The 19076-nt window shown below is 34.7% G+C and overlaps 2 protein-coding genes across 3 annotated transcripts; both read right to left on the bottom strand.

Moving 5' to 3' along the window:
* Positions 1–95: 95 nt before the first annotated feature.
* On the bottom strand, positions 96–7748 carry Bma-srgp-1 (Uncharacterized protein; the record flags this gene model as incomplete). The annotated part of the gene is made up of 21 exons (XM_043073651.1): positions 96–197; positions 466–577; positions 719–828; positions 1166–1295; positions 1448–1681; positions 1817–1956; positions 2370–2540; positions 2712–2878; positions 2957–3051; positions 3145–3319; positions 3454–3604; positions 3722–3920; positions 4109–4213; positions 4366–4568; positions 4773–4901; positions 4988–5125; positions 5353–5433; positions 6420–6585; positions 6946–7070; positions 7219–7277; positions 7685–7748. The coding sequence occupies 21 exons, from the start codon at positions 7746–7748 to the stop codon at positions 96–98; spliced, it is 2856 nt and encodes a 951-aa protein (XP_042929585.1).
* Positions 7749–12292: 4544 nt separating this feature from the next.
* Bma-sec-24.1 (Uncharacterized protein) lies at positions 12293–18778 on the bottom strand (the record flags this gene model as incomplete). 2 transcript variants are annotated; one of them, XM_001899353.2, is made up of 21 exons in its annotated part: positions 12293–12520; positions 12622–12792; positions 12886–13022; positions 13137–13331; positions 13448–13646; positions 13734–13816; positions 14082–14178; positions 14307–14477; positions 14675–14791; positions 14894–14987; positions 15395–15586; positions 15690–15814; positions 15895–16010; positions 16082–16220; positions 16746–16873; positions 17117–17228; positions 17343–17917; positions 18004–18132; positions 18245–18314; positions 18431–18501; positions 18691–18778. In XM_001899353.2, the coding sequence occupies 21 exons, from the start codon at positions 18776–18778 to the stop codon at positions 12293–12295; spliced, it is 3237 nt and encodes a 1078-aa protein (XP_001899388.2). The 2 variants fall into 2 exon arrangements, with proteins under 2 accessions (XP_001899388.2, XP_042929586.1); XM_043073652.1 differs by lacking the exons at positions 15395–15586; positions 15690–15814; positions 15895–16010; ... (6 more) ...; positions 18431–18501; positions 18691–18778 and having other exon boundaries at positions 14894–14935.
* Positions 18779–19076: the final 298 nt, after the last annotated feature.

Here is a 19076-nt window from a genome sequence, read left to right on the forward strand (position 1 = left end):
TGATATAACCGCTTTATTAACATGTCTTTGAAGAAAAAAAATGTGATTTATGATGGGATTATGTTTCTTTTGGTCTCAAAACGCACAACCCATTACTATGTATTTCTTGGTGGCTGATTTGGATGAACAGTAATCATATCATGCGGAAGAGAGCGTACTAAATCTGGTTCCATACTTCTCAGCTTCTCATGAAATATCTAGAACAAAAATTCAATTAAATAAACTGAAATTAAGAGAAAAACAACTTTCCGACTTCTGAAATATCATTCCAGCTATAGAAAAACTGAATAGAAGCTCTACCAGAAATTGGAATACTATTATAAAATTGTTCACAAATCAAGTAGTTGCACAAAGTTACCCTTCTAGACAACAGTATAAGTAGAAAAAGTAAATCACTGAAAGTTATAAACTAAAGTGTTCAGGAAACGATTAGATGAAACAAGCATTTTCCTTCGAAAGAGATACCGTTTTCCTTTCAGGAGTTTCGTTACTAATTGATGACACTTTATTTCCGAACATTATTCCATCGAAACGATTATCAAAAATGACAGCATCTAAAGAAGATGATGACGGTGATCTGAAATCAGATTTCAAATATCAAATTTGTAAATTTACTACTGAAAAATTCGAGAAGTTCTTACAAGTTTTTAGAAAAAACAGTTGTTTTAATTAAGAATTATTATTAAAAAAAAAAAAAAAAAAAAAAGAGAAAACTAACAACTTATCACTGGTAAAAGCCTGCTGCTGTACTCGACTGTGGTGCAGCTGTTCACGTAGCGAACTCACGCCACATCCTCGACGAGACCAGACCTGCTGCTGCGCTCGTTTCTAAGAATAATTTACATTGTTTATTACAGCTGTTGAAAAAAAAATCTCTAAATCAAATTCCAACCTGCCCACATATTACGGAGTTTATCATCCTAACTTCACGAATTCATATCTAAAGAGAAATACGACTAGTGATAGAAGTATCCACAAATAGTTCAATCATTGAAACTGTTAACCATAAAAAATGTCAGCTTTCTGAATTAATTACTGATAACCGTTTAAGAAAACAACGCCATACAAAAACAATCGTCCGACAAGTCTCAGCAGCTAAACGAGACATCAAGAAATTAAAGCCCTAAATATTTTCACTGATAGATTGAAATATTTCCGGATGTACCTGCTTCGACGAGATTTCATTGTTGTTAATCAATAAAAGGTTCTGAGCACCTGCCACAGTTGTATTACTACTACTTTCAAAACGCCTCATTACATCATTATCTAGTCCAGGCATTAATTTTGCTGACAACCTTAAAACAAAAAAACCTCGACACCTAATTTGGAAACTCAGGAATTAAAAAATGCCTAGAATTCTTTTTTTCCTTTGAGAATTTGAAATGAAGTTTTGCAAATTTAGTGAACCCAATAACATAAATGCACTATAGAAGAAGTAATATCGTACGCTGAATTGTCAAAAAAATTTGAGAGCACAGGATTCTGGTCAGCTGAAGCAACGGCATATTCTGGAAGGTTGTCTAATGTGCATGCAGCGGCATCTGAAGCTGGTGATAGCATTTCCACAGCAGCATTCCAAGATGGAGCCACCATAAGTGCTTTAAGTCCCGTCAACGATTTTTCGTTTGAATAATCAGTCGGTGTCGTTATAATTTCTTCATCACCACTAACGGCACTTTCTCTAAAAAACTATAATGTTGCATAAAGCCTGACTTACATGCATTAAACAAAACACAGTAACATATCTGACCTTCATTTAATTGGGAATTAAAATTTTGATCAAAAATTTGAATCTAAAAGAAAAGCAGTTACTTACTGCTCATCAATAAAGAGTGCTTGCTCGGATTCAATTAGATACTTCTCATACCGCGGACCGCGTAATACTGTGGAGAAAATTTGTTCGTGATAAACAATCAAATTCTTCACAAGTTCATTTACAAAATTATGGTAAAAGACCTGAAATATCGTCATTTTCCTAAAAAAGATATATTTTTCTAGGCAGTAACAAATATCATAGATATGACCTATGTTACCAATCATAATGTTAGCACAAATAGGAGCAGGCACACCAGAAAAGTCCGTCGTCCGATCAACCTGTCTCAATCAAAAAAAAGAAGGATGAAACAAAGAAGGGTGCTCGTTTTCCGTTCAGTATTATTAAGTTTAAACTCTGACCGCTACTGAGTTATAATTGATTTGGCAGGATGACCTACAAATCACTAAAAAGATATTATTTAGGGAGAGATCGACAATACTGAGTTCTTGGCACGAGTTTTTTGTAGATAATTTCATCGTGCTTAAAGCTGTATTGACTCCGAATTTTGCAAGAAGCATTTAACAATGAATAATGAAAATGTAAGTCGCACAACCTGATCTTTTCCTTCTGGAATAGGAAGAAGTGTAGGTCCGAAACAGATGGCAAGATTGTACGGATCCATCATATTTTCATCACTAAATTCACTGAGGTGATTGAGGAACGCAAACAGATATCGTAATACAAGCTGAGTAGGTTGTGACAATTTCTGGATAAGCGGTACAACCTGAAGAGTAATAGAAATCTGGCAACGAAATATCATTTACAGCAGCACCACTAAAAAAGTGAAAAATTAAAGTTCAAAAGTCTAAACGATAACGTTCAAAGCTAAGCTCTAAACAAACTCAAAATCTAAACTTTTCAGAACAATGCATTCATTAAAGAAAACAGAAAAAACCTGTTTGACGAATTCATCAGCATTTGAACATTTCGCACACTCTGTTAACTGATCAAAAAGAAATATAGGAAAAAGGGATTCACGAAGTTCACGTAAATAAAGTTTCAAAACACCCGCAATTGAATTGACATCTGTAGCATCAACAACATGTCGTAATGGATCTTCACCTACAATTGTATCGCCAGTACGCTAATTTTTACATGGCCAGAGAAGAGAATAAAAGAAAAAATTAAATATGTTATTACCTTTTTCAAATGCTTCTCGAAATATATTAATTTCAATTTGTGAGCCTGATATACGGAATATTCCTTGATGATGTAAAGCGAATTGGGATAATACACTGGAAGAGAAGATAGTTGAAAATATTCAGATGACAGTTCAATGAAATGGAATAATATGAAAAATTATGGACCGACAATATACTACTATTAACCGTATAGTTGAAGTGACAATGAGAGGTATTGTTTCTCCTGTTGCTTCAACATACTCATCCAAACTACCGCCAAAGAGCTTCGGACGCCTAATACCATCTGATAGCAAACCACTGCCAATTCTTTTTTTCGCACTTTTACGAACGGAAGGAAAGATTGCGCTGTCATCGCCATCTTCTGAAAATAATATTCCCTCACCGTACAGTATCGACAAGAAGATCCGAAAAAGAGACAAATAATATGAAAAATACTTAAACTGTAATTACTTTTTTGCTCTAAACTATACTTAAACCGAAATTTCAAAAACATACGACAGAAAGAGTTAGGGGTAGGAACAACAACAGAGCTGGTGCTACCATCAAAACTTTTGCTGGAATACCCGTTCAAAGCTAAGGCAATTCCATTTGCCCGTGCTTCTAGACGTTCGATTAAGTTACTATTCAGCATATAATGACTGAATTTCTGAAAAAAAAAACCCGTTTAAGCTGATTCGTACCAAAATGAATTACCCTAAATTATACACAGCAGTACTAAAAAAAAAAAAATAAATTAAGACCTCATATAAATGATTAGACTAACCCCAAGATAAAAGTCATATAATTCGTTAGCATTTAGTCTATTTTTAAAGTTGTAAATGCTTGAGTCATTACAATCTTCACGTGATGTATCATTTGGAATTTCAGCAGATGCAACCGAACTAGTCATCGCCTCCATAAAACGTTCAGCAACCGCTTTTTCTGTGGACTCCAAGGTTTTCCATATTTCTTCCGACTCAATTCTTAAAAATTGAAATTATTTAACAAGGAAAATGAAATCGTTGTTTGTTAATGGGCTTCCTTTGAGAAATACCTGTGGTTGGCAAAAATAAAACATTAGTGAAGGACCATAAACCACATCAGAATCTAGCCAAAGTTTGAACCTAAAATGATATGAATGAAGTGAAAGTCAATTTCAAAAATTAAATACCTCACATTAGCAAGTCTCCGTTCGATTTGCAAATGCCGCTGTTGCAGTTCTTCAGCAACGACATCGGTTGCACTTACCGTAGACACTGCATCACCAATCTGCCCCCTGAAATTTTGCTTTGAAAATACAGCTAGAAAAGGACAGAAAGTACCAAATAAATAACTTGATTTGAAATGAACTTGTTAGAAAAGTTTCGTCCAAGCAAATTAAGTTGATATTCTGTCGAATGGGAACTTAAAACACGTCATAAATGTTGCCTGAATTCGAATCGTTTTGGCAGCATGAAAGTCGCATGATTTGCTTCAATAAACCGTTGTTTATCCGTCTTTGAATCAAGTGATTCCTTAAATCCACAAAGTTCTGCTAAAGCATCCATTTCCTTTTGACACATATCTTTCCGCGCTGTCACGGCACAATTTATAAAACCCTGTAACCACTGATCCATACCAAGATCCATGCACTAAACGAATTTATTGATAAGTTACAATATAAAATCCTTCAACTGAAAAAATTACAATTATATTCAAATAATTTATTTCAAATAAAAATATAAAATTACAATCACATTCAAATAAATTACTCTTATATCCAAATAAAAATACAATTATATTGAAATAATTTCTGGATTACGAATGTTTTTTTATTAGAATGGTGTAAAACATACATCGATGAGATCAGAAAGATCGTCAGCAAAATACTTATGCAAAGCTGCATTGGCCGCCTGCACACATAACAGATACTCATTTCTGGCTTTCAAACATTTTAGTTTTATCGCATTGTATTTTTCCAGCCTCTAAAAAATAAATTCATAAAACAAAGAAAGAAAGTAAATTCTTATAACTTATTAAACTCTTATCAGCAATAATTTTTAAAGTTTACCTTATTATAAAGCTTTGCTAAACACCGATGCTTACGAGTAATACCGAGCTTCGTTGGATTATTTTCTTCATATTTTGCCTTATTTTCTTCAACTTGGCGAAATTTGCTTTCTAGAGATGAACATTCAAGAAAACAAAGCTGTAAAAAGAAAACTTTTTCTGAAAGGTAATTCATATAAACAAAGGGAACTCATATAATTATGACTGAAAACTGGAGGATGCATAACCCTGAAGCATACAATTTTACAATGCATTATTGATAAAACCTTGAAACATGAGACACTACCTACACAAAATGATAATTAATATACCTAAAGTCAGTGACACATAGAGTTTGGAAATGATCATCTCAAAATGATAACATACTTGGTAAGTCCTCATGGCAGTATGCAGTTCATTTATCACTCGACATATTTCACCGTGAGCAAGTGCACCTATTTCGCGACACTGTAACAGTGATAATCATAATAGAAGGCTTAGGTTAGTCTGACTTATTTTCGGGATGATAAATTACCAGAAATGAAATATATAAAATATAAATCCTCAAGCTTATGAACAAAACGAGAATATTACGACACATTTCAAAAGTTTGGGTGAAGAAAATTATGATAAAGCAATGTAGGGAAGAAATAAAAGAATTTGGTCCAAAAATTCTTATGAAGATAAACGGCTCATTAACAATATTCAAATCTTTTTCCATTAAAAACTTCATTATTTAAGCTCATAAACTTCAGAAACATGTTTATACTGCAAACATCTTTCCATGGCCTTCGTCATTTTTTCTAGCAGATATTTGATGAATAAAGATTGTACCACAAATATAGGAAAGTTAGTATTAGAACATATTAGTCGATGAGGAAGACAACTGTTTTTTGCTGCAGCAAACAATCAAGGGATATATTACAGATATGCACATTAATGAAAGGAAGAATGCATCCCGTCTACTATTAATGTAAGTGATGCGGTGATTAAATGCCTTGGCAACAAGCATGATGGTACTTAAATGAAAGCATCCGCCTCTATGATATCACACTTATGAAAACGAAAACTCAGACAGAATAAACAGTAAAATAAACAATGACTCTGAGATGATGTACTCAAACAAATTCATCTCATCCGTCAAAGTAACCTATTCCGGTATATCTGACTAAGCCATTTTTATCACATATATTGTTCTATCATTAATTTTTTTTTTCTTGGTTCTCTGTATCAATATATAGAATGGATTTCTTAATCATTCATGCTTATCACCCAACATTTTCACACACGGACTTATGTTAATAATGTTTTTAACACTAACAATCAAAATTCACATCCAACCTAGCACCAAAAATCTTTGAAAATAGACAATTAGTCGCGTATTTGCTAGTCCTACAATAACAGTAGAATATATTTTTAACCTATGTAGATAACTCTACAAGAAAAAGTTATACTTTTCGAGAAATACGCTGTAAATCATCTGCTCTCTGAGTAATAAGTACTGTAAGACGAGCTGCGTATAAATCAGCCAAAGCCATCTTCTGCTTAGCTTCCTCCTTTGTCTGATCCACCAGCTGTTGCCATAGCCCACACGTTGAATGTAAAGTCCAAGCATCACGCCTGCAAACTCCGTGAAAGTGAAAAAAGACCAACAGTGCCAATCAAATTAGGATTTGTACAATGCAAAAAGAAAAAAAAACGAAGGAATTAAACATAGCGTAAAGCCTTCATAACCAGTCATACGTCATTTTTTTTGCATATCAAAAGAAAATTTTCCGAATATAAAAAGTACTGTTGCTGTATTGCTCCAAATTAAAATTCCGTTTAGAACCAGTGTTTTTACTGTTATGCTCACCTCCTTATCACTTATCTAATAAGAAATACTAACCAAGAAAAAAATACTGGTCCTCTAGTTCACTTTATCTTCTATGAAATTCGGGTAACTCGCAAAAACAAATCGACAAAAAACATAAAACCTACTTATACCGCTCATTTTTATGTTTCTGCATAATATTTTTTGCAAGTTTTTCAAGCTGCTTTCCATATTCGCCATCAAGTTCCGCTTTCTTCCGATAGTAATCATTTAGTTCCAGTAAAATAGCAGTCTGCAGAAACTTCACATGAAATTTCCAAAAATCAGTTGCATTCAAGACAGCTTATTACGAACCAAATTTTCAAAATAATAAAGTACTACTTAAGAAAAGTTACAAGAATATTGGAATTATGCAGAAGAAACTACAGTCTGTGAGTTACCTGCGCCTCCGTTCGGGTTTCCAAGCAACGCAATTGGTCATTTAGTTGGGAACGGATTTCTGAAAATTCAAACGATGAACACAAGGCAGTTTTCATCTTTAATTGCACTTCACATATATTCATACCAAATATCCACATGAGAATAAAGACGTATAACTTGATTTTCGAGTCTCACCACAACGAACAGTCTCAAAAAATAACTTGAGTTTCCGCAGATGACTATTTTATTGCAGCTGTGTGTTTCTCATGGAAAATAGTGTCTTAAATTTACGGCAGTAGAAGTAAAGTTAAACCAAAAAAAAGCATGGATTTATGCTCTCAAATGCTTAAAACATCAGTCAAATCATCAGTCCCACTCCACAAGAACTCACAGAACGAAAACAGCTATGCTCAATCTTCCAATTTCCTGGAAATCTCGAATCAGTCAATCCTTCCACAAAGAGCCAAAGACGGATTAACAACTTACTGCTCATATCAACAATATGTTCAACTGTACGACTACTGGCTGCACATAGCGCTGCCCGAACCATTGAATTTCTCGAAATTTATGCAGACACAGCACAAAATATTAACAGCAATAGCGGAAGACTGTATTCATAACACTTCAAAATGCGTATATCCAGAACGGCAAGAAAATACAACAGATCTTTTGGAAAAATCACAAACAAACTGCACGCAATGATAGAATGGAGTTTGCAATAAAACGACCCATTTTTCATTCTTCCAGAAGATCGCAATTTTTGTTGCATACCAATTAGCCAAGGGAAGCATGCTACGATTTGTGCAAAGCTGATCCTTTAGGTACTAATGTTTAGTCACCGGAAGATGCCCTTTATTTCAAATAAGATTTCCTAATTACGCCCAATCTTGGCATTCATTTTGTGGATGTTTATATGTTCAAATCCATGAGTAAAAGGTGAAACATCTCCCATCAAAAATGCGTAGTAGTGACAGTACAACGATGATGCAAATGCTGGTAACAATTATGCAGCTGCATTCTCGCGACAATGGCTATAAAACAAACAGTCGAGCCCTATAAGAAGAGATTTCCGTCGATATTATGGATCAGAACAGAAGTAAACAGTAGCATTATTGCCACATCAAAGAGCTGCAAAATGGGGTGCTTACTGGATAATAGAAAAAAATATTCAACTAAGAAGACCAAATTATTTTTGACAAAATAAACGTTAGCAGTGTTGAAAAAATACAATACACAAAACATTTTTTTCATTGTAATACCTTAACAACTGTATTCTGTTTCTGAAATTCTCACTGTTGTTATTTTTGCTACTGGTTACATAATTGAACAATCTACTGCTGCAGCATACAATTATTTCGTAGCATGACTGAAATCTGGGAGCGGATTTGCTAACCGTTTTATTATATTGCTCTAAAGCTGTCAAACACATGTAGGAAAAATCATGCCAACTTAAACTGTGACATACATTACACTGTAGAAGCAACTGTAAACAAGGTGTAAGTTTTCACTTCATCAGAGTGGAGAATAAAATAGTTTCGGAATGAAATGACTTAGTAAATACTATCAGGTATTCATCAGTTAAGGAAAATACTGACAATAATTTAGCTAACTGACCATAGCCTTCATTTACAGAGTCTATGCATATAGAAATTCGCATAAAAATAATGCAAAACAAGGTTAGCACCTGAAGCATATCGTTGTCAGAATATTATTTTTGAAAGCTATTTGACAGAACGTTTTAACAAGAAATTTTATATAAACACACACCGTTTCAAAAGCCATAACATTCCTTGTCACAAAACATATAACTACAAGGACAAATGAACAAAAATATAGATACACACGAAATACGTACACATGGAAGGATATGTAATCACACATAATTTATCACATATACCCAAAATCACTATTAGCAAACGTTGCAGTATGCTAATAATATTACCAACAACAACGTAACTAATGAAAATAATAAATGTAGTTAGGAAGTGAGCCAAACAAAAAGCCTGACGACTCTTCGAAAAGTTCAAACAGAGCAGAACAAACGGCACAAGCCAGAACAGGGACAGGAACAGGAACAGAACAGAACAACAAGGACTCAAAACCCCGATCTGAAGCATGTGCTTCATCACATCAACTATATAAACATAATCATAATGAAGAATTATCCTCTCTTCTTTTATCTTCCATTTTCTGCTCCTTTTCTCATCTTCTACTATTTCTTATATACATATGGAAGCGGAAAAAAATTCTTAAAAAAATTCTACAGCACCATTAGCAGCCTTACATCTTGGACATCTTATGACAAATAAACCTATTATTAACGATATACATATAAATGTAATATTAACAAAATCTGTCGAATGCTTACGTTATCTCTAAAAGATGATCCAGCGGAACTCAGAAACAAAATCTATAAAAAAATCTAATAATGCCACTGATTCTTTAATGACCACAAAAGGAGTGTAATGTGCACAGCTAAACTGGATTATTTTGAATATTACACAACTTGTGCACGAACTATTAAAAGATCTTTTCAAATTCCTTTTCCACATTATTTCCTCTTTTACATTCATTTTTTTTCCCACCTTTCATTTGTAGATCAGAATGTTTCTTTATGCTTATGTTCAACTCATGTTTGCGTTCCTAGCAAACATATAATTCACATGAACAGTAACAGTTGACGAAAGAATTCTAACTGTAGACTCAATCAGTTAGCTCAGGTTGAAAAAAAAAAAAAAAAAAAAAATGCGTGTCAAATTAAACATGAACGACCTAGAACAGTGAAAAAAAATTAGTCTCTGCTAGAAAATTAAAATAAAGCAAAACTAATTGTACGAGGAACAATCAAAGATCAAAAACAGATACAGCTTACCTTTGACAAGATGATCAAAGCTGTGGAGCGTCGTTTTGCTTTTGGTTAGCGACATCTTACGGATATCATTAACTACTGCTCCTGGACCCGGAACTATCATAGTTTGCCGGGGCACGCGATCTGAAATGTTATTGATAGATAAAAATTGGCTACAAAGTACATACCTGTAAACATTCCTATGGTTATGTATAACACAATGCTTTATACAACAGAATTAGAGAAATGTTCGATGAGAAACAATGGCAAGATTTGGCATTGTCTATCCCATAAGGCTCTTCCAACACGACATCCTAAAAAAGCCTTCTATTGTTAGGTAAGAATTTGTTTTCCTACTCTTTGATAACCTCTGAGAAAAAATAAGATGATTTACGCAGCTTACGATAGATTACTAATGTGATTAAATTCAGAATAGTGATGTGGTTACAAACGACGCTATGAAACTTGTGGCAACTCATCTAACCGTTAAGCACTCCGACAACCGCACTGGCATGTACAGATTTTGTCAGAGCACACCATTTATTTACAAATAAACTTGTAAAAACCCAGTTTAAGGAGCAATGCAATTCGATCTCGTTTAAAAGAGAACTTCCCACTGTTCGGAAACAAAATAAGGAAATCACTACGAGAGATAGGACTATGACAGACATCAACGCGGTTGAAGCATTCCAATTCTCTCTTTCAAATAAAGATTACGCTGAATGAGCATTTTGTAAATTTGGAATTATCATATACATCAGAATTACGAAAAGATTTTTGCCCCTGAAAAAAAAGCAATATCTGAGATTTGGACAGCCGAATAAATCTCTGACAAATCCGATGACAATGCTAATATATCGTAGAACCATACCACCACCTCTGCAATATACCGAAAACCAAAGCCAATCCCATATCCATCGTTACAGCATACTTCATTTTCGTTCGCATACATCGTTTTCCTCTTGCAGCTCGTTGACGTCCATTGCAATGTCCAAATATCTCGCGCCCTTTCGTCCCTAACACTGCAAATTACTTTATAATCATATCTGTACCCTGCACTATGTACTTCACAGCGAGTAGATAAATACGATTTAGATGGCACACTTATAAGCCGAAGTTATAAGTATAAATTTTCAATTTGGAACATACGAAATTACTAGTTACTGGAAAAACCACCTGTACAATTCTCCAACTATAACCACTACTAGCAACCAGACGTCGCGAAAGACTAGATCGGAATAAAGACAAAACGGAATCACGTGTATACAAAAACTTGTGTAACCAGCTCCCCAATAATGTCCCGTATCACAAAGTCTAGTCTCAGACGCAAACCTCATCTCTCCTATGAAATGAACAACACCAATTCATGACCAACTTCTTGACAATCCTATTTCCACGCAATAAGAATCTGAACTGCTACTGCTGTCCCATTACAGTCACGCTGATTAACTCCTAATATATCAACATGCAACCCCCATCGCATCATCCAATTTAAACCAGAGTACTAACTCTTTCTGCTTCAGAAAATCTAAATGTTGAATTTTATTTGCAAACTTCCCTCCACTTCTCTTAACCAACAACGCTGCCTACTTTAATTTTATATATAAACAAATTAGCTACTTAAGGAATATCTATACCAAGACCAGTCAGGACGAAATTAAGCGACGCAACTGGAAGTGATGAATTTATTAGAAAACAAATCACTTTAAGAAAAAGATAAAACTAAGTGTGAATATAAATATAAATCATGAATCTAAATAAGGCTTTTCAGTACAATCACAACGAAAAGGATGATGCAAACATGGACTCAGTCGGAAAATGAAACGAAGTGCGGAATAGTATACAATGAGTGAGCGTACAAATGCCAAACAATGGCTCATGCATCGCATTATTCGTCATGACCATCAATAACCATAATTTGCAAACAATTACCATTAAAATCATTGCTCACAATACAATGAAGGTAAGAAAATATCATTCCAGAGCTTCAATATAGTGGTCTACAAAATAGTAAATTGGTAAACACTATAATGTTAAAGAAACAACATTTTAGTTCCAGACGAAGAGATCCCGTTAAACTAAAATAGAAAGATGCTTTAAGCGCTGGTTTTATTATAAAGATATGGCGTTTGTCACAGTCAGCATATCACATTACAAAGTTTAATATTAACAACTGATAAACCAATTCCCCGAATAAAAAGATGGCAATAAAATACGGAAATGGAAAACATGAAAACATGCCATCTTCAAGTCAACAAACTTCTAATTTCACGATGAATGTTACATAAATAGTCCACATATGAGGGCATGCTAGATGTACGATCTTCAACTAAAAATTTTTTCATCCAAGCTTCTAATGCATCTTGTTGTCGAATCAAGAACAGTTTCATATGTCGCAACCGATTTAAATTCACCCGATTAATAACATAACGTAGAGCACGTGACCGTGCATTGTCACGTTCCGGTACGACATGCTGAAACACATTTACCTAATGAAGGGAGAGTTAAACGAATGAAACTAGCGAAATAATTTTAGCATGTTCAAATTTCCAAATGAACTATTTCAAAGACACACATTGTCCACATTGAGATGTGCGACTGAGTTGGAATTAAAAACATCTTGCATCCAATCCTGTGATACCTTTAAACCGATCCATAAGAACATCATGATACCGTTAAAAATTATATATGCTTTTTCTGGAGATAAGTTATCGTAAGAAGCGCGTATGCAGACTGGCAATGTTATCTGCAAATCAACATCAAAATAAAGTTAACAATAAACAATAATCTAATGAATTAAAAAAAAAAAAAAAAAAAAAAAAGCATATAAACTGAATACCTCAGCTGTCTGCTGCTCAAGCATCAGATCAGAAACAGGGAATACTGTAGGATACAACAAAGTTAATGCATCTTCTGTCCTCAAGGACGGTATAAGATGCATTAGATAAGCTCTATCATCGACCGTCATATCGTTACCTGAAAAAGATTTTGACGACTCCTTTTCAAAAAACAATTAAGCTAATTAAACAAGTCTTTATTTCAAATAGGAAAAATAATTCAAGTTAGTGAATTGTATGATTGGAAACCGACCCCCACTAAGTGCATCATTCTTTAATATGCAGTTTGCGAATAACGGCAAAAGTTTCAAACATTCTGGCAAAATAAGTTGTCCAAGCGGTGCTTGTTCACTACACTTCTCACGGTATGTTGCTAGCATTTGCGCACAACGTGCATTCACTGCTTCCCGCACTTCCTTAGGAGATTTGTCTCGCAAAAAGTATTCCGCTGAAAAAAAAGTTAATAAAATCGTGGAACTGCAAATGCTTCAACATGAAACGAATGAATTTCCATTATGAAGACAACAATTACATTTCGAAAGTAAAGGTTGAGGTGCCTTTTACCTTGTTTAAAGAGGAAAGAAGTTAAACAGTCCAAATCAGCAACACGATACAACTGATTATAATCTGACGAAACAGCTAAAGCAAGATTATGGATACGAAGTCTTCTTTGTCCACTACATGATGTAAATAGTACAGCCGCTTGTAAGTAGGCGCTTCCTTCTGGTAATTTATCGTCATGTCGAATTTCTACGTGAACTGCCTATAAACAAATGTTAAACATCAATTATGGTTTCATATATTTAACATTAAAAAATTACGGTTATTGTTTATTATAAGGAAAAATCACTTTATCACAATCAATGGCACCCATTTCCAAATCCGTAGTATTATCCATGAAGAACGAACCGAAGAAACCAGTTGGCCGTAAACCTGAAAGGAATGATTAATACAGAAAACTACCAACTATTAAAAAAATTTCTTACAACTGGCAGCATGAACTCCCTACATGCATGCCGGATTTTTTTTTAATTTTATTTTAACTTGGATCCAAAACAAACCATTAGGATCCAGAGAGTACTTGCAAAAGTAAAAAGTTACCATTCAGATGCAGTTGTCGAGAAACGCGATTATCCCAACCATTTATTTTGAGAGAAAAAAAACTTCAAAAACTCAACAAACAAAAGCTAACACTTACCAGTGGATGTACGTACTCTTATCATCGCATCAAACACAATTTCGCGACTTATGTCGTGGGAAAGATCTGCCAAGAAACGTTGGCTATCTTTTTGCGTCTAAAATGAAACTCAACGAAATAATTAACAAATTAGTTAGTAAATTTAAAAATAAGGCAGCAAAAGAACAGCATGTTGTGCACGTCATTTGATAAATGAATCGAAAATCAAAAATGATTAAAGTATACTTCAAAGTATTGATATTTGTATATGGAACCACCCGTTAGATAGCAAACGGGTGAAAGTGATGCAACATCCACGAAGGAATTTGGGAATAAGAATAAATCTACAGCGCAACCTGCTTTCACACATTCTTCGCCTAGTTTACTATAAAAATCGATGTGCGGTTGTAATACAGTCTGAAACAAATAATGTTCAACGAATGAAAGTATATACCAACCATACTACAACTACGGTAATATGATACCACTATACAGACCAGCAATAATATGAATTTAATATGTATCAAAATAAAACTTTGTTTCTGCAAATAAATTAACAGCACCTAAGATGCAAAACAACAAGTCCAATCAAATCATCGGTCTAAATTAATAACCTTCTCCTTATCTGTTCCAAGTAGTTTCCGATCCTCACGATTTTTTAACTTCCCAGGTGCATCCAGCAACGGCAAATTAGTATGGAATATGAACAACTTCCCTGCTCTATCAGCACACTGAAACTCTGTTTGACTATGAAGCTGCATGAATATTACAATTTGTGTATTAAAAGTTTTGGTTGCAGCGAAATTCAAACTAATGGAAAACATCATGCGTACTTTTAGTGCATCCAGACCAGCCTGGATAACAGGGCCAAGCATTGTTTCAGTGATTCGCGTTTCGCCAAAGACCTTTTCAATTTCATATAACAAGCTCAAAAAATATAAATGAATAATTGCTATGAAATGAACAAATTTTCATTGTTGCTGATATATCATTTTAAATAAAGTCATTTGCTACAACGATCCTGTTGACTGTCAACATAAGTGATACGCTTTATTTCTTCTTAAAATACAAAGACAACCTATTACTGTGACATGCAAGAATGACAAGAGCTAGAATTTTATCGAATCTAGGCAAACCATATTCTTGCATACGTTAAGTAAAAGAGAAAAAATTTTTCCAAGTTGGATACTAAGTTCAAGCAGTCTAGTACTTGAACTCAGCGTGGAATAAACTAATGACCTTAGAAATTGTGACCGTGAACTTGGGAAGCAGATTGAGTGAAAAATCACCAAAGGAGAGTTATACTTGAATGCATAGATGATATGATGTTCTACCTATTCAGAACAACATCGGCCTCTTCCAATGTTACCAAAAACCCGTCTACCAATGGCACAAAAACATCGTTCACATCTCCAACGACCAACATTTCAGGTTGACCTATATGGCTTTTCAAATTATAGAAATGAATAGTCTGATCGTATGTTGCAAATCCAATGCGCAAAGACGAATTCACCTGATCCAATTCTCTGCAATATTATCTTATGGCAGTTAAGAATAAAGAAAAATTTTCAATTCATAAAAATGAACTTTCATTCGATTGCCACATTTCATTATATGAAGGAAACAAACTTGGGTAAATCGTTCAACAAATTTCGAATATTTTTACAAAATATTGATACTAGGCCACATTGCACTGCAGAATACGACACATCCAACATAAAAATGAATGCAGGTTCTTTTGGTTTCAAACCATTCTGGAAATGATCTCGGAATAAAAGTACGTTAAGAAGTCTGTTTCATAAAATTCGAAAATATGATTATGAAAAAAACAAACTTTACAGTACGGTTTTGTTGCAACAAGTTCATAAGACCCAAGATATTGTTCAGGACGATGTTGAATATCGGTTCGGCGTCCGGTGTGATCCAGATGAGCAAAATATGAATCATCCACTAAAAACAAAAACAGACAAGTGCAAAATGAATGATCTTTGTAAGCAAAATCATTATGAATCCAAACATACCAGCTGTGGATGTAAAACAAAACGGGCATTTGAAGCGACGACCACCATCTTGAAATTCCATAAATGCACACATGTAAGCTTTGCAACGATGACATCTCACGGGACCCAACTCTCCAAGATCCACGATTGGAGGTGGTATCTAAGATGTTTTAAAAAAAAACATACTGGGTATATTTATCAACAAAATTGAAAGAGATAAAAAAACTTTAAAATCTGAAAAGCCTGATGCTAAAACCGCTGAGAATTTGATTGCAAATGATTAATTACACTACATTTTTGATATCTCACTTCTTGCACATTCTTTGTACTTTCTAACCACTGTGAATGAAAATACAAATACAACAGATAGATATTATATACTGAAATGTCAAACGCGCAGTATTTAATAAATTTCAGTGCCACAAAATTGTACTCATATATACCAGAAGTTATTTTTCTTACTTTTTGGAAACAATATCACTTTAGTGTTCGGTTAATTGAAGATGGTTTCAAATGGATTACCAATTAAGATTATGAAAGTATTCTGCTAAAGATAAATGCTACTGCAAATTTCTATTTCTTAAAGATCAGGGCAGACCGGATGAAATCAAGTTATAAATATAACTTCCCACAGCTTTAATTTCTATTTGTTCTATTTCAACTAGCTAATGATATAATAAAACACCTCATTTGGATGCAAACGTGCAAATGGAGTGAGAGCGACTGCCAATGGTATTTGTGAATTTTTTAACATATCGGATGATGCAGGCGCGACATAAAGTGTAGACCGCATGAACTTCGGGTTACAAATGCCTGAAAAGGGAATTTAAAAACTATTTGAATACCTCAAATGCATTTAAAAACTGTAAATCCATCTCATTTAAAAAATAATGAAACTATCAAGCAATATAGAAGATAATGAGTAAGAGAAGCAAGCTCATTTCTTCAAGGGACTTTTTGAAATTCTTCAGCTGCACTCATAATGAATGAAAGAACTACCGCTTTATTATCTTGTTTTTAGAACTACAAAACGATCTTCAAACTTTAATTTCTTACCCTGATCCTGAGCAATAAACTCAGTTGATGTTAGTGGTGGATGTTCAGCTGTAGGATAACCAGTTGGAAATGTTCCACTCCTTGTTGAACGATCTTCTTCGATTACTTGGACCTAAATTTAAAAATGCTTTGAAAAATCTGCCGAAAAGAGGAGAGTTGTAGGACATGAACAGTTTGCGTAACTTTTGTTCTAAGCTTTTAGAATGAGGAAATTCTATGAACATACCACACTTGGCATCAGATTAGGATCCAAACGAGGTTTCTGCTGATATAATCCTACAGCAGGTGGTCCTATTGTTTCTCCATGCATTGGTGGTCGAGTCATTCCAGCACCGACAGTAGAATAATTAACAGGTGGTGCACCAGGCACTGATGGAAGGCCGGGTGAACCAGAAAGAATACTACTGTATGCTTCAGGCAGTTGTGGGGGAATAGACATTTGCTGACCATTGTTGCCAGCAGGTTTCAGAAAACTACTTAGTCCTATGGAACCACCAAATGTTGGGTGTCTTGGTGGAGCTTCATCTCCAATTCTTGGTGGAGCATTATGAGTGCCGAGATATTGTTCAGTATCTGATGATGATGTAACTTCGATCGAAGGCACTCGCGGCGCAATTTCTGCATTAGGTACTACTTGTGGAATTGGGTGAGAAAATATATGTGAAAATGTTCCTACATCAGGTACAGCAGGTATATTCCCAATAAAAGTTTGCGTTGAAGATGCGGTTCCGGTTGGTGCAGATGACAAAGTTGCAGTCACGGTAGGCGTTATAGAAACTTTAGGAGATATTAGCTGTGAATCTGAAATGAATTTTTCTAAAAGTTCTTAAAAAAAAGAAAAAATTCTTGTTTACTAAATCCATCGAAAACAACTCCGAAAAACAAACTTGTATGAGGAAGATTTGACAGAATACCACTATTCTGCTGTACATCACTCGGAAAGTTACTGGGTGGGTTAGAGAAGAGATGAGCTCCACCATTCATAGCCATAATCTGTGTCTTATCATCGTTAATTTCTGCAAATTCTCAAAATTTTAAAAACTGCGAAAAAAATTTCGATGGCAGTTTTACTTTGGGTTCACACACATAAGAATAGGTGGCTATATAAGTAATATTTGCAAAACAAACCGTGAATTGGAGTGAACTGCGGTGGAAATGCTTGTTGTCCACATACCATTCCAGTTTGCAAAGCCATGTTCTGCAACATATATCAATACATTCGAAATTCTAAAACAGCTTCAAACATTTTTAATAAGCAACAAAAATGCGGTTTTTTATACACACAGCGAATAAAATTTGCAAATACGGAGATACCTGCGGGATCTGTCCATTGTAGTGAACGGCACTATCCAAAGTCACATAATTTTGTGCTGTATTTACTGCACCTAGAACTCATGAGGGAGTTACTGACAAGATTTGACATAACTGCTCAGCAAAGCTCTGCGTCTTCTGCCTAATATTACACATTTACATATGTTGCGATCACAGTTAACTTAGCTTTGTTCTTCTGCATTTTATCATTTCGCCTAGCTGACAGTCTGATTTAAGTAATGAAAAGAAAAAAGAAGAAACACCTGGATAGGTAATCCGCATACTCTTCACATTATCGCTAGCCGACTGTCCAGCTGGCATAAAAGTTGGTGGCGCTACTGCACGGTACATCTGAAAAAAATCCGGAACAACAGTCACACAAACCAAACCAACCACACAAGAAAACAAGCACCACCTCCCCCTTTCCTCCAAGACTTCTAAGAGCCGAATAGTGTTGCCGTGGCATCACACCAGTACCGCTATGAAATGTGACCTGTCTCGCAACTTCGTTGCATGCAGAGCTAATCAGTCATCGTTCCGCACAGGAATTCTAGCATTTAAGATCCCGAGAAAATTACTGCACGTCTTTTTGGTTTAATCATCCGGACCATTCAACGTGAATAGTGACAACGCAACTGCATATCCAAAA

This window comes from Brugia malayi (assembly GCF_000002995.4).
Source record: "Brugia malayi strain FR3 genome assembly, contig: Bm_v4_ChrX_scaffold_001, whole genome shotgun sequence".
Lineage (NCBI taxonomy): Eukaryota > Metazoa > Nematoda > Chromadorea > Rhabditida > Onchocercidae > Brugia > Brugia malayi.